The sequence below is a fragment of the Delphinus delphis genome, chromosome 2, assembly GCF_949987515.2.
Source record: "Delphinus delphis chromosome 2, mDelDel1.2, whole genome shotgun sequence".
NCBI classification, from domain to species: Eukaryota; Metazoa; Chordata; class Mammalia; order Artiodactyla; family Delphinidae; genus Delphinus; species Delphinus delphis.
Genome location: NC_082684.1, coordinates 99,457,107 through 99,482,471, shown reverse-complemented (window position 1 = coordinate 99,482,471; position 25,365 = coordinate 99,457,107). Strand labels below are relative to the sequence as shown.

Genomic DNA, 25,365 nt, shown 5'->3' with positions numbered 1-25,365 from the left:
AAATCACAACATCATTTCTTTAAACTCTCCCCTTCTCACCATGTCCTGTTTTAGACATGTGGTGTTGATTAGATAATGTGTTGAGATCTCTTTCACTCAAGATTATTAATTTAAAAAATTAATTTAGAAAGGAAAATTTATTGGCATATTTTAAGTCTAATAATTTTTAATAGAATATTTTCCTAATAAGATTCTTATAATAAATGAACAACCACCAATTTCGCAGAGTGTAGGATTTTATGCAGTGATCTCAATTTATGTTCAACCAACAAAAATTTTATTTCGGATTCTCCAACTTGTGTTTTGATTAATGGTTATAGAGCTACACTGAGAGTTACATCCTGTGAGAAGGTAAAGAGCTGAAGAATAGTTGAAGTGTTCATACAGGGAGTTACATCAGGACATGAGAATAATAAAAATTTTCAAAGGTTAAAGGGGAAAGCACGGAACTTTCAAGAATAAATTCAGGCCTTTTGGAAAAGATGGTGTATTAAGTTCATATTTGCAAAATCATCTTTCCCCAGTAACCTACCAAAATGAACAAAAGGAATTAGGGGTAGGGGGACTTTATGCAAAAATGACCCAACTAGTGCAACAAAATTTGAACACTACTAGCCATCCAAGGGGGATGTGGAGGAGCAGTAGATCAGGCAAGCCATCCACCCATCCATCCATCTACCCATCCACCCATCCATCCATCAACCCATCCACCCATCCATCCATCTACCCATCCACCCATCCATCCATCTACCCATCCATCCATCTACCCATCCACCCATCCATCCATCCACCCATCCATCCATCCACCCATCCACCCACCCACCCACTGATCCACCCACCCATCCACCCATCCATCCTTCCATCCATCCACCCATCCACCCACCCATCCACCCATCCTTCCACCCATCCATCCACCCATCCACCCATCCACCCATCCACCCACCCATCTACCCATCCGTCCACCCATCCACCCATCCATCCATCCACCCTTCCACCCACCCATCCACCCATCCTTCCACCCATCCATCCACCCATCCATCCATCCACCCATCCACCCTTCCATCCATCCACCCATCCACCCACCCACCCACCCATCCATCCACCTATCCACCCATCCACCCATCCATCCACCCATCCACCCACCCACCCACCCATCAACCCACCCATCCACCCATCCATCCATCCATCCATCCATCCACCCACCCATCCACCCATCTATCCACCCATCCATCCACCCATTCACCCACCCACCCATCCATCCACCCACCCACCCACCCATCCATCCACCCATCCACCCATCCATCCATCCATCCATCCATCCATCCATCCATCCATCGTCCTAGGTGTTGTGTGGACAGTAGGGACTGGAAAGCAGAAGTGGAAGCAGTGGTCTGTAGGCCAGGTAAGAGATGATGACAGAACGTGGTGGCAGTGATACATAGAGATGAGAAAAGTGGAGGTATTTGGGGTATATTTTGGAGGTAGAACCAATGCGATCTGTTTGTGGCTTAGATATGAGGGGAGAAGAGGGAAGGAGCAGCGAGTTCATCACCTTGATCAAGTAAGTTTTTTACCCAAGAAAGCAGGGGTGGTTTTGGACTTCCCTGGTGGTCCAGTGCTTAAGACTTCACACTCCCAATGCACGGGCCCTGGGTTTGATCCCTAGTCAGGGAACTAGATCCCGCATGCTGCAACTAAAGATTCCACATGCCGCCAGGAAGATCCCGCACACAGCAACCTCAGCTAAGACCTAGGTGCAGCCAAATAAATAAATATTAAAAAAAAAAGAAAAAAGAAAGCAGGGGTAGTTTAACATTACGAAGTGTATTGTCACCCATTACCTTCAACAGCGCTGAAAGGCATTGGATAAACAGTAACATTCATTCCTGTGAGAGGAACAGAAATAAATTTTCCTGTAATGGTAAGGAGTATTTATTAGAAAACAACAATAACATCTCTACTTAGTTGAGAAGAAGGTGACTAGCCTATTTGTACTCTTAATCACAGTTGTTCTGGAATACGTAGACATATTGAAATAAAGAGCCAAATTTTCATTGTATGTAGATGCTAAGATGTCTAGAAATCCAATAGAATCAGATGGAGAAAAATTAAAACTGATAATAAAGTAAGGTACCTAGCAATAAGGTCAAAATGCAAACATCAATTTGCTTTCATATATATTAGCGACAACCTGCTAAGAAGTGCAATGGAAAAAAAATTTCAGAAACAGTAACAGCAACAATAACAAAAACCAAGCAGAGGGGCTTCCCCAGTGGTGCAGTGGTTAAGAATCCTCCTGCCAATGAAGGGGCCTGGGAAGATCCCACATGCAGCGAAGCAGCTAATCCTGTGTGCCACAACTATTGAGCCTGTGTGCCACAACTACTGAAGCCCATGTGCCTAGAGCCTGTGCTCCGCAACAAGAGAAGCCACCACAATGAGAAGCCTGCGCACCTCAATGAAGAGTAGCCCCTGCTCGCCACAACTAGAGAAAGCCCGCGCACAGCAATGAAGACCCAACACAGCCAAAAATAAATAAATTAAATAAATTAAAAAAAAAAACAAGCAAAATATCTAGGAATAAACTTAACAAGGAATATAAATATATAATATTTATTTGAAATATATACCATAAAACTTTATCAAAGGCCAAAAAAAACAGTTGTTTAAATGAAGAGTCACACCACTGTTGGACTGGGAAGAATCAATATTGTGAAGATACGAATTCTCTTCAAATGTATCTCTAAATCTAATGTAATTCCAACTAAATCCACGAGGATTGTTTGGGGGAACTTGTCATTAATTCTAATGTTTACCTGAAAGTATAGATGTGTAAGCATAGTTTAGGTCACTCTTTGCCCTTCTTAAGACTAGACCTGATTTTAATTCTTTTAAAATAAATGATGGGACAGAAATTTCTGGTACCCAGGGGCCTGTGAAAGGATCATGCTGCTTCTCTTTCATTCCCTACACAGGCAACATTATGCGACATTCAGGAATATACCATGCTGTTTCCAGTTTGTAGAATGAATTATTTCTTCACATATCTGAGCAGGACTGGACTCAGGCCCCCCAGCCCCACCCCAAAGCTTCTGTAGGATCTGACAGAGGATTTGGCCTGCAGTCAGTCTGCCGTGGCTCTTAGCAGAAATGATTGGCAATGACGATGTCCAATGAAAACTCTTTTGAAGTGAGTTTAATGAATGAGTCTCTGTTTTTATTTGTCTGTTTGCCCTGTGTGTATATGTGTTTTAGTAGTAAATAGCTGGTACAACGTTTAGATAAAAATTTGTCCTAAGAACTTTGTAAGCATCACATATTATTACATTTGTTGCAGTAACGTGAAATTTATCTTTCTGGGAAAAGTGTGCACAGATCTTGGAGTGCCTGACTTTATTACAATTAACAGTTGTAATTTGCTTTTTACATCTTTTTCTGAAAGGGAGGAGAGAATTCTCAAATGTAAGGAGAATGTCATGAAGGTTTCAGGTCTGTAAATGGAATTTGACCAGTGGACTTCTGGAACAAGTATCAGGAACATTTTGAAATATATCAGTAGTATGGGGGCATAGTGTTTACAATATGGCAGTGTGTTTACAGTGGATGGTGTCAGGAATGGGTGCATTTGGACCAAACCAGGTTGGCTGTGAGTTGACATTTGCTGATGCTGAGAAAGGGTTATGTGGGAGTTCATTATACTATTCTCTCTACTTTTGTATATGTTTTCAATATTCTCTAATAACTACTAACTAACTAACTAAGGTTGGTAAATTTTTTGCCAGCCACCGTGGTCATACCATTAACCCAAACTAATAGAATACCAACATATTCTATTACAGACTACAGAAACCCATTTTCTTTATTTTTGCAATGTCTTTGATAATTGTTCAATAAATTAGTGGTGAAGTAAGCCATAGTTCAAAATAAAGTTAATTTAAAAAATATGATTTGTAAAATTGCCTCTCAATATGAGTAAACTGGTAGTTTCGAATAAAACTGGTAGTTTAGAATAATCAGTAGATTTGTAATAGAGATAGTGATCTAATATCACATTGCTTTTTCCTAGATGATATATTTTACTTCCCTTTGGTTTATAAAAGATACCATAGGGCTTCCCTGGTGGTGCAGTGGTTAAGAATCCACCTGCCAATGCAGGGGACACGGGTTCAAGCCCTGGTCCGGGAAGATCCCACATGCCGCGGAGCAGCTAAGCCTGTGCGCCACAACTACTGAAGCCTGCGCGCTTAGAGCTCATGCTCCGCACAAGAGAAGCCACCACAATGAGAAGCCCGTGCACCGCAACGAAGAGTAGCCCCCACTCACTGCAACTAGAGAAAGCCCACATGCAGCAACAAAGACCTAATGCAGCCAAAAATAAATAAATTTTAAAAATACTAAACTATTAAAAAAATAAGAAACATAATGCAAAATCTCTTTAAAAAAATAAAAGATACCATAATTTGAAAGAAAAAAAACCTTTATTTCTAATTAATGGCACATTTATGTTTAAAGATAATTTATGAGTAATCTATTGTTTTACCTAGTCTGGGAAAATACCTTTTAAATATAAGGTAAGAAGATAAAGTTATTTATGAATCTTAAGAGAATAATTAAATGTATAATTTTCATTTTTTTAGTAAGGATGGGGATGATAAGAAGAACCCTGTGATCATTCATCGAGCCATTTTGGGGTCAGTGGAAAGAATGATAGCCATTCTCTCAGAAAACTATGGAGGAAAATGGTAAGTGATATGGAAAAGAAAAGCTATATGTCTACTGTTCTTAAAAATCATGTCTAAAAGATGAAATTAATATGAAAAAATTGGTGGCTCTTGCCTTATAATTAGCAAGTATCCAAACAGCAAATAAAAATTTTTGTGGCATCTGCCAGACCAGAAAACAAAACAAAGAAAACAAAGGCAGCGTGGCATAACACTATCATTTACCTTTTTGAGATCTCAGTAAAATTAAAGAGTAACCTTTTCACCTGTGTCAAACAAACCCCTCAAAGATCTAGCCGCTGGAACGTATATGGCCCACACTCTCAGGGCGCCATCTCTAGCTGTACTGCCCTCCTTCCTTCCGCTATGCTGTTGACCTCACAGCCCCGTGACCACAGACTTAGGAGGAAACATGTAAGCCTGGTTCACACATGGCCCCAAAGCCAAAGAGAACCACTGCAGTGGCATCCCCCTCCAGGGATGGAGGGGGAAGGTGAATGCCCTAAGTGCAGGCTTTTGGTGGTACGTCTGGTCACCGTCTGTGCCCGGAGGGAAAAGTGGCCAGATGTGGGTTACACTGATGCGTGGGATCTGGTTATTGCTTTGGCCACAGGGTCAGAGACTTAAGAGATAATTAGGTTGGAAACCAGATGACAAGTAGATTTGGTATGTGGATGGTCGCTCAGAATGGGCCATGGGGATGGTATTGCCCGAGTCTGTGTCTGTCCCTTAGATTTTATTTGCAATCCTAGAGAAATATACTGAGGTGTCATGGGGGTGTCCAATCTATTACAGGTACAGGGAATCCAAAACTGTAGATATGAATATGTGTGTGTGTGAATTAACATGTTTATATTTCTCTCCAGTTGATTCTGTTGTAAATAGTTAACATAGTGAGAGATGGTGGGTCTTGCAAGAGAGCAGTAGAACTAGGGGATCAGGAGATGGTGTGGGCACACCTCCCTGTGGAGACACAGTACCACCCTCTACAGTTTACACAGCAAGCCTTTGGACACCTACCAAGTTGTGGTGGAAATCTCCCTGAGAAATAAAAATAGAAATGTTTAAAATGTGGCTCTCTTGAGTTGGTAGGGCTGAAGCAGGGGTGAGAACAGAGTTCAAAAAGATACATTTACTTTTCATTTTATAATCTGTATTTCATCATGTATATAATTACATTTGTCACATGTATTATTTTGCTTTTGTAATTTAAGAATAAGTATGTAAAAACATATGCACGAAGTGCCATCTGGTAATAGTCCCCGTGCATTTCCTTCCACCTTCAAACTAAACATGCTGAAGAAAAAGGCAAACATTTCCCACATCAAACATTGCTTATACCCACCTTTCCATCTTTTAAAACATTTTCATTTTGAGATAACTGTAGAATCATTTACAAAGAGGTCCAGCACACCTTTTACCAGTTTTCCCCAATGGTAACATCTTGCAGAACTGAATACAACATAACTGGGGAGTGACAATCCACCAACCTCATTCAGGTCTTGCATTTGTGCACACGTTGTAGATTTGTGTACCCGCCAGTCAAGGTACAGGACAGTTCCATTACTTATAAGGATCCCTCATGCTGCCGTTTATTTTATGGCCACACACCTCCTACCCCATCCCTGTCACCATCCTCCGGCAGCCACTCATCTGGTCTCCATCTTCATAATTTTGTCATTTCCATAATGTTACATAAATGGAATCACAGCGTGCAGCCGTTGGAGACTGACTTTTTTCACTCCTTGGATGGAGTTGCCTTGAGATGCATCCGAGGCATCTCAAGTACCAGTCGTTGGCTCCCTTTCACTACTGATGGTGTTCTGTAGTGTGATGCACAGTTTGAGCATTCACTCGCTGAAGGGCATTTCGGATATTTCCAGTTTGGGGCTATTATACGTAAAGCTGCTATAAATGTTAGTGTGCAGGTTTTTGTGTGAACATGTTTCCATTTCTCTGGGATAAATACCCAGGAGAGCGGTTGCTGGGTTGTATGGTCAGTGATGTTTAGCCCTTTCATCTAGCTGCCAACCTGTTTTCCCTCCCTTTCCAACCAAAATGCCCAGTTTCCCCTTTTGTCTCCTCTGTTGCCTTTTAATATAGTTTGCTTTATTTCTACACCCCTCTACTGAACCTGCTCTCTTGTGAAGTTGAGGGGGCTATGTTCTAGTTTGGTGAGAATAGGACTGAGTTGACGCCCTGCATTCAATTTGTGCTTTTCCTGGAATTTCTTTTCTGTTCTTTCCGGAGGGGGAGGGCCGAAAAAAGGACCATTCCAGGGCGCGGCGCTGGGCTTGCCACATTTGGGAGCGCCGCCTGAAGTTGGGCGCACAGCCTCCCGACGCCCTGCCGTTGGGCTGGTGGAGGCCGCAGCACTGCTAGGGTTGTATCAGTCCTCCTGTTTGCACTATTTCTTTTTGCGACCATGGCCCCGCCTTAAGTATTTCTAATTAAGAAACAAAACCTCAGGAAACCGAAACTTAACCAGCCGCTCTCGCTTCTGTAATTACGCCTGCTGACCCCCCCCCCGCAACCGTCCAACCAATCAGACGGCGACTAGTGTCTCTGTTTAAAAGTCAACCAATCGGCGACTAGCGTCTTTGTTTAAAAGTCAACCAATCGGCGACTAGTGTCTGTTTAAAAGTCAACCAATCGGCGACTAGTGTCTTTGTTTAAAAGTCAACCAATCGGCGACTAGTGTCTCTGTTTAAAAGTCAACCAATCGGCGACTAGTGTCTTTGTTTAAAACTCAACCAATCGGCGACTATATTTGTGCCGGTCTATAAAAGAGCTGTACTAAACTCCGCCAGGGCCTCTTAGCGTCACGGGCAAGGAGTGCGCGGAGGTCCAGGTTCGAACCTGCAATAAATGACCCTTGCCGTTTGGCTTTGACTCTCGACTCTGGTGGTCTTGTGGAGGGGCCTCGCGACCTTGGGCATTTCAAAGTCTTACTTAAAAAGAAAAAAGTCTTTGGTTGTTTTTTAATCTTGTAATAAATGGTCATTTTAAAAATACGTATTATATTTTTCAGGCCTTTCTGGCTGTCTCCTCGTCAGGTAATGGTCATCCCTGTGGAGCCAACTTGTGAAAAATATGCACTTCAGGTAAAATTAGAGACATTTAAAGTACATAATCTTGGCATGTGGTCTGTGAACGTCATTGACTTGGAATTCGCACCTTAAAATATTGCATAACTAATACATTAATTTACCACCTCATGTTTTCAATAAATGTTTTCAGTAACACCTGAGTCGTGTCTATGTAGCTGTATCAGAACTATTTTATTTCTTAATGTTTTTGAGAAATTGGTGTTTTAAAACATCTCATAGTTATTCTTTTCCTCGTGGCTCTATTAGGAAGAATACTTATATTATCTGTTGCTGTGTAACAAGTTACCCCAAAACTTGGCAGCTTAGAACAATAAGCATTTATTATCTCAGTTTCTGTGAGTCAGAATCTGGGACAACTTGGCTGGGGACTCTGGCTCGGGTGCCTGGTGAGGCTTCTCAGAGGTCGAGGCAGGGGGAGTGACTCAGCACTTTAACCTCATCTCAGAAGTGGGGTGCCATCACTCTCCCTCCACTGTGGTCACAGAGACCAACCTGGTACAAGGTGGAGGGGACACACAAGGGTGTGAATACCGGGGGGTGGGACCCTGGGGGTCATCTTGGAGGCTGGCCACCACATTACCATACACAATGTATTAATGAAAGTGTCTCATTCTCTTATAGGTATCCACTGAATTTTTTGAAGAAGGATTCATGGCTGATGTTGACTTAGATCATAGTTGTACACTAAATAAGAAAATACAAAATGCACAGCTGGATCAGTATAATTTTATTTTGGGTAATCTAAATTTGTATATATTTTTCCCAAATGCTTGTTTTTTCACCTTAATTCCAAAAAACCCCAAAAAACAAAGAATATGGTATAACTGCTTGATTATGACAAATAGCTGTTGAATACTTATACACAAAGAAGAGTCTGTGATGTTCCTGGCTAGATACTTTTTGTTATTTGCCAGAAAAGAAGAGTTATGAAGTTTCACATGGATCCTGTGGTGTAGTATTACTAGGAAGAATTAATAACTCAAACTGACAGTGGAAAATGATCTTATCAGTAGAATTATACTCTGTATGTTTCAGTCATGTGATAGGCCTGAAATAATCTCCTTTGCTTTTCTGGTTTATTAGAAATCTTTAGGATTAAACTAATGACTAGGAGATGTTCCAAATTTAAGATGATCAAAAGAAAAGAATTAAGTGAAAAAATAAAACGTCCTTGAGGAACATGAGTAATTAGATGCAGAATCTAAAATTTTGACTGTAAAAATGATTCAAAATCAAGGGAAACTTATTTATATGCCTGCAGGCATGATATGGTTATGTCCTATAAGTTGAAAGTTTGTGTAGAAGGCAAAATAAATATGCACAGGGCTGTCCTATGAGCAATTTGTCATCAAAAGTGTTTGTAGTAGGTACTGTGATGCTTCAATCAGCCTTCTTGTGGTGACAGAAATTTCAAATTAGCTTAGACACGATGGAATGTATTGGAAGGGAGTTAGAGTATCTCGTGCCATGGAAGGTAGAATTAAGTAGCCAAATCATTAGAAAAGTAACTGGAAGGGGAACTCAACCCTTACCAGGACCATTTCTCCCCATTTCTGTTCCCTGTTTTGATCTGCTTCTTTATGCTTCTCTTGATCTACTTTATTCCCCTTACTTGCTGGCCAGTATCTTCGTTCCAGACAGCAAGAAACATGGCGGCAGAATTCTGCATCATCTCACAGTATGGGTCATTAGCGAGAACAAACCTTTTACATATATTCCAGAAAATTCTGTTGGCTGGTTGGGCACATGTCTGGTGCCCGCCTCTTGATTCATCAAGTGTGCCAGGTGGAGTCAGGGGGTCTTTAGGAACTCCCTCCTCCCACCTGTACCCCACGACCACCACAGGTGTTCTCAAAAATGGACAATAGAGAGATGGGATTAGAGGTCATTCCTTGTCTCAAGAAATTTACTCTTAAGAGGATGACCAAATGGACATTAGATTGATATTTGGTGATTAGTACTAAGAAGAAAACTTAATAAGACACATGCCATATGACTGCTGACTTAATATTTAGTAAATTGTTGATTGTAAATGTATTTCCCTTTGTTTTCTACAGTCGTTGGAGAAAAGGAAAAGACAAATAATGCCGTAAATGTTCGAACAAGAGACAACAAAATTCATGGAGAGATTTCAGTAACTTCTGCCATTGATAAATTGAAGAATCTCAAGAAATCACGTACCCTGAATGCTGAGGAAGAATTCTGAAGTCCTTTCCTTGTGCTCACATCTGTGTAACCTTGTTCTAAACCCTGAACATGCATTTTCCTTAATTACCATTCATACTTCTGAGAACTTAGGACCCACTATCTGGTCCACTGATGGGCACAGTGAGAAGTGAGATGGGGAATGAGTGGCTGATATGCACAAAATCTGATTCACTAATGTGTCTGCGGACAATGAGAGGACAAGTGTGGGAAATTTTAAATTTCCCAAATATCTTGAGAGACTTCAATGGGAAAATGTCATTCATCAAAGAGGGAAATACTAGGAAATGAGCATTATGAGATGTTACTGTTAAGAATTCTGATTTTCAAAAGATAAGTTTCAAAAGTCTGCAAAGCTTTTTGAATATGGGGTGATATCTTATTTTCTAATAACATTATGCCTCAGGTATTTTTTAACTGAAGTTTTACTAAAGTTCGCACTGAAACTTTATTTTTCTTATTTTTGGCTACACCCCACAGCATGTGGAACTTCCCTTACCAGGGATCGAACCCATGCCCCCTGAAGTGGAAAAGTGGAGTCTTAACCTCTGGACCACTAGGGAGGTCCTGAAACTTTATTTTCAAAATCAGAATCAATTTGTTTTAACCAACCAACAATCACAAAAGAAGAAGCTAGTACTAAATATTGGATTACTAACAAAGGATTCTGAACTCAAAGAAATTCAGTGTTGTGCAAATCTTCTGTAGTTTCCACTATAGGATAAGAGTTGCCATTTTAATGCTTCTAAATGACAATTGAACCTTATTTATCTTTAGAAAAAATAAACTCTCAAATAAAATGTGTTATGTAGTGCTTCCAGGGTTTCACCTATAGGTTTATACCATAATAATTTGCTCCCCTAGAGTTAAATTACTCTTCTGATGGGATGACATTCCACTGATTTACAGACTCAAGTGGATTTCTGATTTTAACTGAGAAAAATACCTTACTGCTCAAAACAATTAAAATGGCTTTATGTCAGTAGTGAATTTAGCTACCAATCAAGCAGTATTTTTTGTGTTTATTTGGTTATGTGCTGTGGAATTCAAAATAAATTTAAGACCTGCTCTCTCTTCTGTACACGCTTATCATTTAGCTTCCTGAAGAGTTGGAAGACAAACCAGCAGGGCTGACCGTGAACAACAGGATTGAACTGCACGGGTCCACTTACTCGTGGGTTTTTTTCAATAGCAAATACTAGAGTATACACAGTCCTACCCGCAGTTGGTGGAATCTAAGGAGGTGGAGTCACCGATAGGGAAGAACCGAATGAGGAGGGCCTGCTCTAAGTTACACTGCGCCCCTCACCCCAAAGTTGTTCAAGGGTCAGGCCTGTGTGATGGAAGGTGCAGATTGTGTGATGTACCTGTTTAAGCTAACTTTAATTGAGGCCAAGCACTATTCGATACATTCCTTGAATTCACCAAACGTGCTAGTGAGGCAGGGGGCGTCAGAAGACTCCCCATCCCCACCCCAGACAACCTTGTGTTGGGTGGGCGGGGAGAGGGAAGCCCGTGCTCAGCCCAGCACGAATGTTGCTGCGGTGGGAACAGGTGCGGTGGGAACAGGTGCGGATCGCTGTGCCGGCCGCAGGGAGCCGCGGCCTGGGAGCAGCTCCCTCCCGGGGCGGGCCGCCTCCAGGGGGGTCTGGGGGCCTGACACCCGCGGCCGCACTTCAGTCCGGCTTCTCCCCGCCTTCGAGGAGCGTCTCTGAGGACTGGTTAGACATCTGAGCAGGGCGGGCCTGGAGAGATGCTCGCGGGACGCTGCCCGGGCCCTGGGGTCGCGGGGAGTGGGTCCTTGGGGGCCACCTGGCACACCTGGGGTCCTTACCGAGCAGTCTGGGCCAGTTTCCTCATCTGTAAACAAGAGGCTTTTTAGTCTGACAAAAACGTAACGTCGTCAAACCTCCGCACGGTACCAAGCGCACAGCAGCAGTTTTTGTCTCTAAACGTACAGATCCGGCCACAGGTATACAGCGGCCAACTTCCCACATTTCCCCCCCTCTGCTCTCGATCCCTCAGGTGTAACTTTCGGGGTCCAGGTGACCTTTCCGTGTCTCCATCCGCCGGGGGAGAGGTGAACGCCTTGTCACAGGCGCTGGCAGCCCTAGGAGGCGGGGCGCGGGGAACTCGGGAGGAGGGGCCGCGCCTGCGCCGTGAATCCCCTCCCCCCCCCACTCCTCTCGGCCCGGCGTCCCCCGCGGCCCGGAAGTGTTTCCTCTGGCAAGATGGCGCGTGCAGGGGTCCTGTTGTGGCACCTACGCCGCCTGTGTCGAGTGCTGCTATTCCTTTCGCAGTTCTACATCCTCTCGGGCGGCGGTGAGTTGGGGGCAGGGGTCTGCGCCGGGCCGGGCTGAGGGGTGGGGAACCCAGGACCGCGAGGACCGTCGGCCTGGGCCCTTGGGCGGAGGCTGAGTGCGGGCGGAGGGCGCGGGTTGCTACAGCCGAGTCCGGCTCGTCCTGCCGCCGCGCCTCGGCTCAGGGAGCCGGAGCCGCGAGCCTCGAACTGTGGGCCTGGGGGCTCGGCCTGGGACGCGGAGCTGGGTCTCGGCACCGCGCGTCGTCTCCAGTTGCCCGCAGACCTAAATTGGTGTCGACCCCATTGGGTTTCATGTTGAGTTTCCCGGTGGTCAGGCCGAGATGTTTGCCCGAGCAGCTGTGGGCCTGGCGCGATACACACATAGCCTGAGGTCTTCGTTTCTCTAATCATAGGATCCTTCAGTGTAGAGCCTTCGCAGCCGCTGGCTCAGTCCGACAAGGATCCGGGCCCCACACGTACGTTCACAGTAGTGCCCAGGGCAGCAGGTACTAGACGTTTTCTCTTCTAGTAAACGTGTATATTTGTATCTAGTGGTCTCTTTCTTTTCTTTTTGGATAAAATTTCTTGTAGAATATGACATCATTTTCCATGTTTTGAACATTTTATTGATTGCATTTTAGATATGTGAACTAAAGGCAGATGCATACCTTTTCTGTAGACAGTCTTGGTATTTCAGTACCTTTTGACATTCCTGTCTCATCTTTTTCCAGTCCCAGGCTCCTCATTTCCATCTCTTTATTTTAAGTTTTTTCTTTTTTCCGCTTCATCCATCAAGATAACCTTCAACCAACGCTTCTTTCCCTTCAGAAAATTTCTTGTGCTTTTGGAACCCTGTTCCTGATGTTGGATATTATTAAAGGCTCCCCCAGGGCTGTGTGAAATGGAGGGATTGCAGAAGGACTGGTACAGACCTGGCATCTATCTCTGGTGGTGCTGCTGGGAGCTGGAGCAAAATATTCACCTTTTTGGGTTTCCGTTTTCTCATCTTTTTAAGGTCGTGGGGTTGTCCTGGCCCTGTAAATTCTTGGCTTTGTGATTCTAAGTGCCCATCCTCCAGCCACGGTAGTAATAGGAACAAAAGAAAAGAAAATTTTCTTTTCTTTTGTTCCTATTACAAAAGGGTATAATAGGAATTATACCCTTTTGTAAGTATACCCTTTTGTAGGCATTTTGTAGAATTGCCCACTTAATAGTGACTTTAGGACCAGATTTAAATGAGTATTAGTGTGTTTTGCTAAATGGAACTTTGGTCTCTATAGTTTCATCCCTTTAGAGTTCCATGACTTCAGTAAATTGAAACTGGCAGACGTATTTTACTGAGTCTATAAAAGACTGCTGGAAGACAGCAGCATACTTGAGTTTAAAACATAGATTATTTTATAGAGAAAGCACAAGAATTTTTTACTCTCTTGGACGTTTTTGAAAGCTTCTTTTCCTGAGAATACTGGTTGCAATTTTGATCCTCTCTTAAGTGATAGTAATATATTATACTCCCAGCTAGGCTGGCTGGAGAAACTTACTGCAACCCACTGAATAAGTTACTAATATAAAGAACTATTTTGAACTTTGGTACTGTAAAATTGTAAATGTTACTTGCAGATGGTGGCTTGTTGAAGTACCAAAGTGGAATAATGACAGGACGTTTTTCTAGGGTTGGTGCGTTGTTGTACCGATTGATTCACTTAGAGGGTTAGGGGCTTCACTTACAAATTCGTGAATTCAAGTGAAAAGAACATTGGATTGGAAACTGAGAGGTTTGGGCTCTGGTTCCTGTTTTGCCCTCCCTCAGTGATCTTGAACGAACTTTATCATCTGTAAGTTTTCGTTTTTTTCATCTTGTAACATGATAGACTTTTTGAGGTCCTAATTTATTCCTAGCACTGCATATATGTTATGTTCATGATTGTGTTCCTTAAGCTTAGAAAATTGCTTTCCTCTGTTATTGTAATCAGTATTCCAAGAGAATAAGCTTCTCTCTCACCTCTCACAGAAAGCACCGATATCCCACCTTATATGATGAAGTGTCCGAGCAATGGTTTGTGTAGCAGACTTCCCGCAGACTGTATAGAGTGCAAGACCAATTTCTCCTGTGTCTATGGGAAGCCTGTCACTTTTGACTGCACAGTCAAACCTTCTGTTACCTGTGTTGTAAGTACTGCAGCTTACTTATTCTTAATAAACTGATCGTAAAGCTCGAGTTATAAGTAGAGTTCAGACTTGACTATGGAGGAAATTCAGAAAGTGCTCTGCATTTTAAAAGTAAGATTTGAGGAATAAAGTCAGCTTTATCAGAAGATGGAAACTTCCATCTCCAAGTAAGGTTTGGTTGCAAGGGTTCAGATAGCGATTTTTTGACATGAGGATAAATTGAAGCAATTGTCAGACTTCTTACAAAAAGTAGGAAGTAAAAGCTCAAACGCACCAACTGTTGTCCATTAGAAATGACCGTGTTACAGTGGTCACTCCTGCAGCCCATCTCTGATATGTTGACAGCCAGGAAGGAGCCTACAAAGGCTTCCACAGTCGGTGTTCCTTAACATGCTCTCGGGATACCTGCTTCAGAGCCACAGACTCCTGGCGGCAGCCCCACACCTGTTGAATGTGACAAGGGCAGGGAGACTCGTGTATCTGCATTTTTGAACCGTTGGACCAGGGAAATTACTGCAAACTTCATTGTAGTCCCAGCATGTGGGTGAGATAGAGAGTAGAAATGAATAATGAGGCAGTGTTTTACTCTTGGACCTACCATGACTAGCTCTGTGATTTAGTCATCTGTCTCTTGTTAAATCAGGAGATGGGCCCAGAACAGCTTTCCTGAAGTGTTTCCATGGTGCCCTCTTTCTGGGAGATGGTTGAGGAGGAAAACACAGATTCCATACCATATTCTCTATCTCTGTCTTTTTTCTTTTTTTTTAAGGGAAGCAGTAGGAAGTAAGATTTTTCTTTTAATTTATTAATTTATTTATCTTTGGCTGCGTTGGGTCTTCATTGCTGCGCACAGACTTTCTCTAGTTGTGATCGGAGGCTACTCTTCGTTGCGGTGTGCAGGCTTCTCCTTGCGGTGGCTTCTCTTGTTGCGGAGCACGGGCTCTAGGTGCTCAGGCTTTGGTAGTTGTGGTACATGGGCTTCAGTAGTTGTGGCTCGTGGGCTCTAGAGTGCAGGCTCAGTAGTTGTGTCGCACGGGCTCCACGGCATGTGGGATCTTCCCGTACCAGGGCTTGAACCCCTGTCCCCTGCATTGGCAGGCGAATTCTTAACCACTGCGCCACCAAGGGAAGCCCACCATATTCTCTTTTGCAGATTCCCTTTGACCCAGTGATTCTAACTTACTTGAACAAGATACCTTTCCCTGTCGGTTCTTTGGAACTTGGTCTGCAGAGGGCTGGGTTAGAAAGTTCCTTCCACCCCCAGGCTCTTTCTCTATTTCTCCTGAGGTCTAGTATCAGGTGAGGGCATGAGGGAGGCTTCACTCCAAAGGGGAAATGAGATTTTATGTGTTCTCAGTGTCTGGACATAGTGTTTGTAACTGTCAGTATTTGTCATTTTCTTATATCAGAGTTACCTTTAAAGTGTGCTGGAAAATTGAACTAGTTGCTGGGTAATCTTCATGACTGCCCTTGGATTATCAGTTAGTCTCTGTTGCTGTATCTTACATAGAATTTTCTCCCTACTTACCTAATGGCGAAACCTGTTTGAAGGCTTTTGAAATTGCGTACTTCATTGGTCTGGCAGATAGTAGGTACCTTGTGAAAAATGAGAAAACTGATGGCTGAGGAGAGCTTTTCCAGAATTAGCCTCCTTTGTTTGCCTCAGTGTCTTTGACATTCATCTCTCACAGCTGGTTCCTGAATGAAACATAGTTCTCAATTTCTTCCTTCTTTAGGTGTTCCAAAAACAAGTAGTTTCATTTAGCGGAAAATAGCAGAGAATAGGAGAAATTACAAAGCTTAGGTAAGTTTCTGAAGTCCTGGGTGCTGGTCCCTGGTGCATCCTCACCCCTTGGCTGAGATGTGCCCTGGATGGGTTCCTTCCCTTCTCCTCCCGAGGTGCTTTCACCTCACCTGCTTCCTGACTAGCCAGTCATCGCGAATCCTGTAAAGTAGCAGATGCCCAGCCCGCAAGTGTGGCATTTGAAGGCAGCCCCAGGAGCGTCTGGTGGTCTGTTTCTTCTTAAAAATGAAGAGCAGTCGAATAATTGGCTGTCAGGAGCCACGGGCCCCAGGACTGCTGCGGCCAGGTGATCTGGGGCAGGCCGTGCATTCTTCCCTTGTTTGTTTAATGACCACCTGTAGGATCCTGTCTCGCTAAATAAGTTAGCATTTCAGGAAGAAATAAGCTGTGACCATCTGCATACGCAGGTGCACGTGCAAATGCTCATCCTTTCGCTGTGCTGCACTCAGCTCTCTCCCTCCCTCCTGCACCTTATTTTGAACTTCATATTAATGGAAAGAAAGAAACTCTTCTTGTCCTTCTAATGCATACTGCATAGGGACTCAGAGCAAGGGAACCTTACCTGGATTACACTAGTCAAAGAAATTGTTTTATAATGGCCCTGTTAAGTATATAAATAGAAATTAATGCAAAAATCCTGCAACCCCTTTCATATCAGCTAACTCCTGCTCCAGCTATCATGGGAACTATCAAGCCAGTTACCTCAGCTGGAAATGTGCTTGATAGAAACGCTGCTTTCTGTTCCTTGGAGAAGAGCTCAGTCTGCTAGTGTATTTGAAGCAAGTTTAATTCCTTCAGATAGGTTCTGTATCCTTACTAATGACAGCTGTTTCACAAAGGGAAAGGTAACAAATCTTTTTACTACAGATGAGCTTTTTTGGGGATCTATACTTTTTTGTGGTGTGAAAATGGATTCAGTAAATGCTGGGGTGCCTGTGTAGCTATATGGAAAAAAGTGGAATCCTGTTTTATCCAAAGTAAATTCCAGATCAAAGATTTAATGTGAAAAAGTGAAACCACAAAGTACCAGAGAAAGCATGAGATAGTTTTGTTATAATCTCAAAGTAGGGAATATTTTTCTAAGTATGAAATAAAATTTAGAAGCCATAAAAGAAGGAATTGATAGATTTGACTACTAAAAATTAGAGATTTCTGCATGACCTAAAAAAAGCATAAAGGCCAACGATAAATGACAAACTAGGAAAAAGTATTTCTAATACACGTGACAAATAATGCACTAATATCCATAATATATAAAGACTTCCAAAAAGCCAATAAGAAAAAGATGACAGTCCTGTAGAGAAATGGTTTTAGGACATGAACAGAGGGTTCATAGGAAAGGAAATACAATTGGACTTTCAATGCATGAAAAAAAGTTTAATTTTTCTCATGATTAAGTACAAATCAATGCGTTTTGTTTTGTTCTGTTTTGTTTGCGGTACGCGGGCCTCTCACCACTGGTGCCTCCCCCACTGCGGAGGACAGGCTCCGGACGCACAGGCCCAGCGGCCATGGCCCATGGGCCCAGCCGCTCCGCGGCATGTAGGATCCTCCTGGACCGGGGCACGAACCCGCGTCCCCTGCATCAGCAGGCGGACCCCCAACCACTGCGCCACCAGGGAAGCCCAATGCATTTTTTAAACTATCAGATTGGCAAAACAATCAAAAAGTTTAACACTCTGAGTTCTTAAGGGTATAAGGGACAAACACTCCTGTATCTTGTTAGCAGGCGGGTAGGTTAGTCAGCCTCTTGTGAGCACTTTGTCTTATCTCTGAAACTTATAGATGCACATAAGCTTTGACCCAGCAATTTCATATTTAGGAATTTATCTTACAGATATTACATATTGCACGTGTATGCAAATAAATATGCCTAAGGATATTCTTAGCTGCTTTGTTCACACAGGCAAGATTGGAAACAAGCCGAATGTACAAAAGAGAACAGTTTAATTTATGGTCCACTGTGTAGTGAAATAAATACATTGCAGCCATTGAGAAGAACTAGGCAGCTCTAGGGATATTTATCGATATCTATACAATTAAGTGAAAAGTAAATATCAGTGGGAACATTAAATTAAAAAAAAAAAAAGAAACGTATCTGATGTAAACGTGCCCATGCATAGAACAGACTCCCTGGAAGGCCAGAGTGGGTGAGCGGTGCTTGGTGCTGGGGAGGGCAGTGCTGCTGAGGGCTGGGCTGCACCAGCCTTCTCCCCACTCTCCTGTTGTCTCCGGGAGTTTGTACCACGTAAACTTATTACCTAGTTTTAAAAAACAATTGGTAAGAAACGTGTTATGGATGCATCACTAGAAGTATGCAGACATTTAAAACAATATTGCTGAAATCATGCAGTGCCTTACTCAGTTTCAAATACTGTCCATAATAGGAGTTTTGCATTAATCAAAAAAGTTAATAAATATAATACTTCCAGAGGTGATTGTGTTACCATTTAAATATGATTTTGAAAAATATTTATTACAATATAATGTCAAGTGGATACAAAATGTTTTCAGTGTAATTCCACGTATGTAAATCTGTACTATAGGAAGGAAAAATGAAAGAAGGTTAAAAGTGCTTGTCTCTGGAGAGGTTACAGGTTTTTTCTGTAATTTCCAAATGTGCAACATAAAAGAACATGGACTGCTCTTATAGGCAGAAAACAAAATAAGGACATTTAAAATTGAAATGAAAAATATCTCTGGTCTCAAAGTTCAGGGCCCACAGTGAACACTTGCTCATCAGCCTCTCCATGCAGTTCTTTCTAAGTTGGGAGTGGTTTTCTGGGGTTGCCTATGGGTCGGTCCTGCTGGGTGCTCGTGGGTGTGTCACAGCAGTGACAGCCCTGGGGCTCTGGGCCACTCGCAGGACGGCTCCTAGGGAAGAGTTGAGACCCGGTGGCCAGGCTGTTCCTCCAGGAGCAGGGCTTCTGCGTTCTGCACGGGCTTGCAGCTCCGTGACCTTGAGCAGAGGGACTCATCTGCCCTTTGAACTCTCTGTGACTCCGAGGCTTTATAAAGTACATTTTCCTTTTTTCTGTGTTATAGAAGTACACATGTGCATTATTAAAAATTTAGCCAAAGTAACAGTGATGAAATAATCTTATCATTCTGAAATAACCTTTGTTACTTTGATGTGCATTTATCTAGATATTTTTTGTTAGGTATATATTTTTGGTTGTATATTTATGATCAGGATCATAGCATACACATTTGTATTGTGTACATATTGGTTTGATGCCTGTTTTTCTGCCACTTCCTCCTAGGTCATAAAGTATTTTAGACACTTGGTGCCATATGACTGTAGTTTTATTGACCTATTAACAAACTACTGTATTATGATTGAATAGTTCTGTGTCCTTTGGTACGTAGGATCAAGACTTCAAATCCCGAAAGAGCTTTGTCCTCAACATGACTTGCAGGTTCTGCTGGCAGCTTCCGGAAACCGACTACGAGTGCTCCAGCTCCACCAGCTGCATGGCGGTGTCCTGCCCGCGGCAGCGCTACACGGCCAACTGCACCGTGCGGGACCACGTCCACTGCCTGGGTAGGTCAGCGTTAAGGAAATCTGTGAGCAAGATATTTTTTCTATGCTTATTTATGGAACTGTAACCAGAAACTTAAGAATTAAATTTTAATTGTTTCGTCAGAAATATTTATTAGCACTATTTTTAGTTATGCCAGTTCTATTTTAAAATGTAATATTTGATAAAACAAAAAATGTGTAAGGTATAAAGCATAGTGTATAATTGAGTTTCCCCCAAATTAACATCTAAAGCAGTGTGATGCCATTGAAACTACCAGAGTGTGTTTCCTGCACGCAGTTACCCTGCCTCTTCAGAGGTAACCACCCTTTTGGATTTTCTTATCATCTCACTTCCTTTTCTTTAAATTTTTTGTAGTTCTATCACATGAATGTACTAGAATATAGTGTGGTAAATTATTCAGTAGTGCATGTTTTAGAATTGTGTAATATAGACTGTTTATGGTCTTCTGAGACCATCTTTCAACATCATGGCTCTAAGATTCTTCCATTTGTCTTCTCTTATTACAATTTTTTTTTACTTCTATATAATAACTTGTAAGATTGTGTCATAGTTTATCCTTTCTCCACTGTATTTGGATTATTTACAGTTTTTTTCCTTACAAATTGCCCTGCTGTTAAAGCTTTTGTCCATGTCTCCTGGTTGCACATGTTTGTCTGGCATACACTCTCTTGCGTGTGTTATTTTCCAGGACGGTTGTATCCGTTTACATTCCCACCAGTGGTTACACAACCGTTCGTGATGATCCACATCCTCTCCAATACTTGTTATCCCTACGTTTTGTTTTTTTTTCTTACAGACTTCTAGGAATTCTTTTATATTTTGGGTAGTAATTTTTTGGTGTCCCTAACATCCTCTCCCAGATTTTAACACCCCCCACAACCCCTTTCTTTTGGTATCTTTTGAACAGAACTTTAAATTTTTAGTTAGTTGAAGTTTTTAGTCTTTCAGAGTTAGCCCTTTTTTGTTGTAAGAAATCTTTCCCTACTCCAGATTCATAATTTCCTGTATGTTCTTTTAAAAGTGGTAAATGTGGCCTTTCACGTTTAGGTCTCTAGTCCCCTGGGGTTGGTTTGGTATATGGTGTAAGGTGGATTCAGTCTCACTTTTTCTGGCTGGGACAGCCCAGTGTCCCAGGACTCCGGGCGGTCTGTGGGCCCGCTCCCTTCCCGGTGCCTGGTTTGTCTGTCTCAGCCCCACGTTACCCACGTTTTCACAGCAGGTGGGGTGTTTTACCTTCTTCAAGCTGTGATCCTCACAAAACTGATTTAAATGTCAAGTCTGTGCTCATAGACAGTCAGGGCTTTCTTTTTACCATTCATTGTAGTGAACATTTACTTTTGTAAAGAAAGTTGGCTTTTTACATTGTAAATCACAAGGCCCCTAGTTATAATTTAGTCTCTGTGTGAGAGTATTTTTATACCCGTGTTTTTATGTGGAGTGTTTTCCCTTTTTTAAGGTAACCGTACTTTTCCGAAAATGCTGTACTGCAACTGGACTGGCGGTTATAAGTGGTCTACTGCTCTGGCTCTGAGGTAAGCTCTGTTTCTAGTAAATCGGTTGCCATTTGGATTTCGTTGGGGTTGGTGGGCTCTTCCAAGCTCCTCCTCCATCCACTCAGATCCCGCCGTGTGTTAGGTAGACCATAGGGACAGCACTGTGGGAGGTTATTTAGGTGGTCAGACCAGTACCCTCGTGGAATTTAATGGCCCGTTGCTGATTTTCCTCCCTAGATGACCTGCACATTCTAGAGATGACTGTAGTCATTACTAGAGATCATTAGAACCAGTCAGTGCTTCCCATCCTGAGTGTACCCTGAATTAGTAAAATGCCATATACTAATTAAAGTCGGTAGGTTTATGATGTATATCTTTAATTTTCAGTAATTTTCTTCTTTATTACAAAAAATAATACATGCTCAGTACTGAAAACTGGAAAAAAATGAAAATGACAAAGAGAAACGTTGAAAATCACTTATAATTCCACCATTCAAACATACTTATAGACTTACAATTTTTACATAAAAATTTGCTTGTATTACTTAAACTTTTCAACAGTTTGAAAAGAAAATTGTACCAGTTCTTCCCACCGGAGGGAAGGGCAGGTGGGGTGCTGGTTAAATGATTCTCTGATTAGGAAGGTAGGCATCTGCTGTTGGAGGTTTCGGTTAAGAGTCTGAGGTGGCCTGTGGCCTGTGGTGAGACGCGGGCAGGGCTTCTCAGCCTTGTCATTGTTGACATTTGGGCCAAGAATTCTCTGCTGTGGGGCATCCTCTGCAGAGCAGGATGTTCAGCAGCATCTCTGGACTCCATTTACTGTGTGTTAGCAGTCTCCCCAACCCCCACTGAAGCTGTGAGAATCAAAAATGCCTCCAGGCGTGGCCAGGTGGCCCCTTGTCAGGAACCACTGCGTCAGGGTTTGGGCTGGGGAAGAGGAGGATCCTGCTGGCAGGAAAGCACAGCTGGAAAGTGAAAGACGGGTCCACGATAGAAAATTAGATGCAACGACAGATTTGGTGACACCCAGCGTCTTTGTCAGCAGTGGTTCACATTCAAACTAACAGCTGACTTTCTGCTTTTCAATAAACTTTTTATTTTGGAATAATTTTAGATTTAAAAAAAAGTTGCAAAGCTAGAGACTTCCTGTACACCCTTCACCCAGCTTCCCCCACATTGTTGACATCTTAAATTACCATGGCACATTTAATAGCTGATTTTTTAAAAATAAGAATAATTTCCTTCTCTGGGCTCAGCATGGTTTCTTTGAGAATATTCACGGTGAATGTGATAATGCCTGGTGTTTGCTTCTTGGTACTCAGGGTGGGGGATTGGAAGGGTGTAGATGAACCAGGGATGGACACATGTTGATAACTATTGGAGCTGGGTCATGGGTGCTGTTCTCTTCTTTTTACTTTTATATGTTTGGAATTTTTCATAATAAAAGCTTTAAAAGAAATACAATGAGAAGTTGTCCGAATATTGTTAGATCTTAGAATTTGAAGGAACCTTAAAAGTCATTTATTCTGAACATGAAATTTTTAAAGATGGGTGACTGACAACGTTCACGACTTGATCTGGGCGGCCATGTGGTGTTGGCTGCCTGGCGATGCCACCTTCGACCACCATGTTCCTGCACTGTCTGTAGGACTAGCCCCACTTTGCTCTCCTGGATGTGCCATTTCAAGGTTAAAAAAGCAACAAGCTCGATTTTCTTGAAAAGAACCATTAGATTTTATTACAGCTAAAAAGTGTTTACTTTTGACAATTAAACGGTCTTGTTGCCCATGATTGTTTAGTGTTGTACATTTGTGAGATAGTCACTGTGTCCTGATTAAGGGATCTGGTGATTTGAGGCCCTTTCCCACATGTGAGTTAGCGGTTACTGAGGCGCAGTAATGCAGGCGCAGTCGGGGGGCCGTTGATGGACTCCAGGCCTGTTTGCTGTTGCAGCATCACCCTTGGTGGGTTTGGAGCGGACCGCTTCTACCTGGGCCAGTGGCGAGAAGGCCTCGGCAAGCTCTTCAGCTTTGGGGGCCTGGGAATATGGACGCTGCTCGACGTCCTGCTCATTGGAGTCGGCTACGTGGGACCAGCAGATGGCTCATTGTACATTTAGCTGCAGTTGCGCGCTTCAGAGGGGAGCAGTGCTTAGAAAACGGCCTCTTCCCTGTAGGAGTCCATGTGCTGTGAATGGTGTATGTGTATGTTTTTAATGTACAGCATCTGTACTTTGCCTGCCTTGATGAAGGTAAAATAAAAAACACTGAACTGTGTTTATCTGGAATTTGTTTTTATTTGCCTGAAGTCTATTTTTTTTTCCATGAAAATATGTAAACTTACTTAAACTAGAAGAACAACCTGTGCAGCGACTGAAAACCTGTTCAATTCGTAGACTTGAGTTTTATATTGCTTACCTCAAACTGTGCCACATGTATCTCCAGCCTGAGTGTCATCTGCCGTAAAGAGCTTTTCAACTATAATTGCAGAAAGTGGGAAATGTTTTTATTCTTTAGCTAAATAAGATTATCTACCTAAATTTTCAGTCATCTCTGAGCTTTGCAGTGTAATGTCTATGGAGTCTGGTCTTCATATATGACTGTTTGAAGTAAACTGCCGAAATTTTGTGTCTGGTTCCTGTGATTGGAATTTTGTTAGTAATATAAAATGTTGCAAGAGTACTGGAGAATTAATAAAACTACAAGTTACTTTAAAAATTTTGCAGACTTCTTCCTGTTAGGTTTTTTATATTAAAACATAATCTTGAATAATCCTAGCAACTTTTATTATTAAGAAGTATAATATTTATTTTTCAGGGCATTACTCCATTCTAATAGATATATTCATAATTGGCTGGCGCATTAACACACTGGAAGTGTTAAAAAATGTGTTGGTGTGATAAATGGTTTTGAGTCTTTGTAAGATCTGTTGTAGACTCTTTCTTGGAAATAAAAACATTTATTAATCCAAAATTTTTTAATTAACTTTTTTTATTCAAATATAGTTGATTTACAGTATTTCAGACTGATTCAGTTATGTTTATATGTGTATATATATACACATATATGTGTGTGTATTTTTTCAGATTCTTTTCCATTGTAGGTTACAAGATATTGAATATAGTTCGCTGTGCTGTACAGTAGGTCCTTGTTAGTTATCTATTTTATATATAGTAGTATGTATATGTTAATCCCAAATTCCCAATTTATCTCTCCCCACCTTTCTGCTTTGGTAACCATAAGTTTGTTTTCTATGTCTGTGAGTCTATTTCTGTTTTGTAAATAAGTTCGTTTGTATGTTTTTTTTAGATTCCACGTATAAGTGATATTGTATGATTTTTGTCTTTCTCTGACTTCACTTAGAATGATAATCTCTAGGTCAATCCATGTGGCTGCAAATGACATTATTTCATTCTTTTTTATGGCTGAGTAATATTCCATTGTATATATGTACCACATCTTCTTTATCCCTTCCTCCGTCAACGGACACTTAGCTATTGTAAATAGTGCTGCTATGAACTTGGCTATTGTATATAGTGCTGCTGTGGACATTGGGGTACATGTATCTTTCCAAATCAGGGTTTTCATCTTTTCTGGTTATATGCCCAGGAGTGAGATTGCTGGATCATATGGTAACTCTCTTTAGTTTTTTAAGGATGCTCCATACTGTTCTCCATAGTGGCTGCACCAATTTATATCCCCACCAACAGTGCAAGAGGGTTCTCTTTTCTCCACACCCTCTCCAGCATTTATTATTTGTAGACTTTTTGATGATATCCATTCTGACCGGTGTGAGGTGATACGTCATTGTAGTTTTCATTTGCATTTCTCTAATAATTAGTGATGTTGAGAATCTTTTTATGTGCCTGTTGGCCATCTGTATGTCTTCTTTGGAGAAATGACTATTTAGGACTTCTGCCCATTTTTTTGATTGGGTTGTCTGATTTTTTGACATTGAACTGTATAAGCTGTTTGTATATTGTGGAAAATATATACCTTGTTGGTTGCATCCTTTAC

General features: G+C 42.0%; 2 protein-coding genes across 5 annotated transcripts in view; both read left to right on the top strand.

Moving 5' to 3' along the window:
• Positions 1–11,106, top strand: part of TARS3 (threonyl-tRNA synthetase 3) — a 52,774-nt gene extending 41,668 nt beyond the window's left edge. Inside the window, exons 16-19 of the mRNA XM_060005296.1 lie at positions 4,638–4,742; positions 7,753–7,825; positions 8,453–8,567; positions 9,889–11,106. Of these exons, the coding sequence (XP_059861279.1) occupies positions 4,638–4,742; positions 7,753–7,825; positions 8,453–8,567; positions 9,889–10,037 (442 nt within the window). The 3' untranslated portion in view covers positions 10,038–11,106. The remainder of the gene's footprint in view (positions 1–4,637; positions 4,743–7,752; positions 7,826–8,452; positions 8,568–9,888) is intronic.
• A 1,127-nt stretch (positions 11,107–12,233) lies between these two features.
• TM2D3 (TM2 domain containing 3) lies at positions 12,234–24,251 on the top strand. Of its 4 annotated transcripts, none has more exons than XM_060005288.1 (6): positions 12,234–12,358; positions 12,752–12,844; positions 14,350–14,507; positions 19,681–19,855; positions 21,313–21,388; positions 23,303–24,250. In XM_060005288.1, the coding sequence occupies exons 1-6, from the start codon at positions 12,268–12,270 to the stop codon at positions 23,466–23,468; spliced, it is 759 nt and encodes a 252-aa protein (XP_059861271.1). In that variant the 5' UTR covers positions 12,234–12,267; the 3' UTR covers positions 23,469–24,250. The 4 variants fall into 4 exon arrangements, with proteins under 4 accessions (XP_059861271.1, XP_059861270.1, XP_059861273.1 ...); XM_060005287.1 differs by lacking the exon at positions 23,303–24,250 and adding an exon at positions 22,897–23,290; XM_060005290.1 differs by lacking the exon at positions 12,752–12,844 and having other exon boundaries at positions 12,259–12,358; positions 23,303–24,251.
• The last annotated feature ends 1,114 nt before the right edge of the window (positions 24,252–25,365 follow it).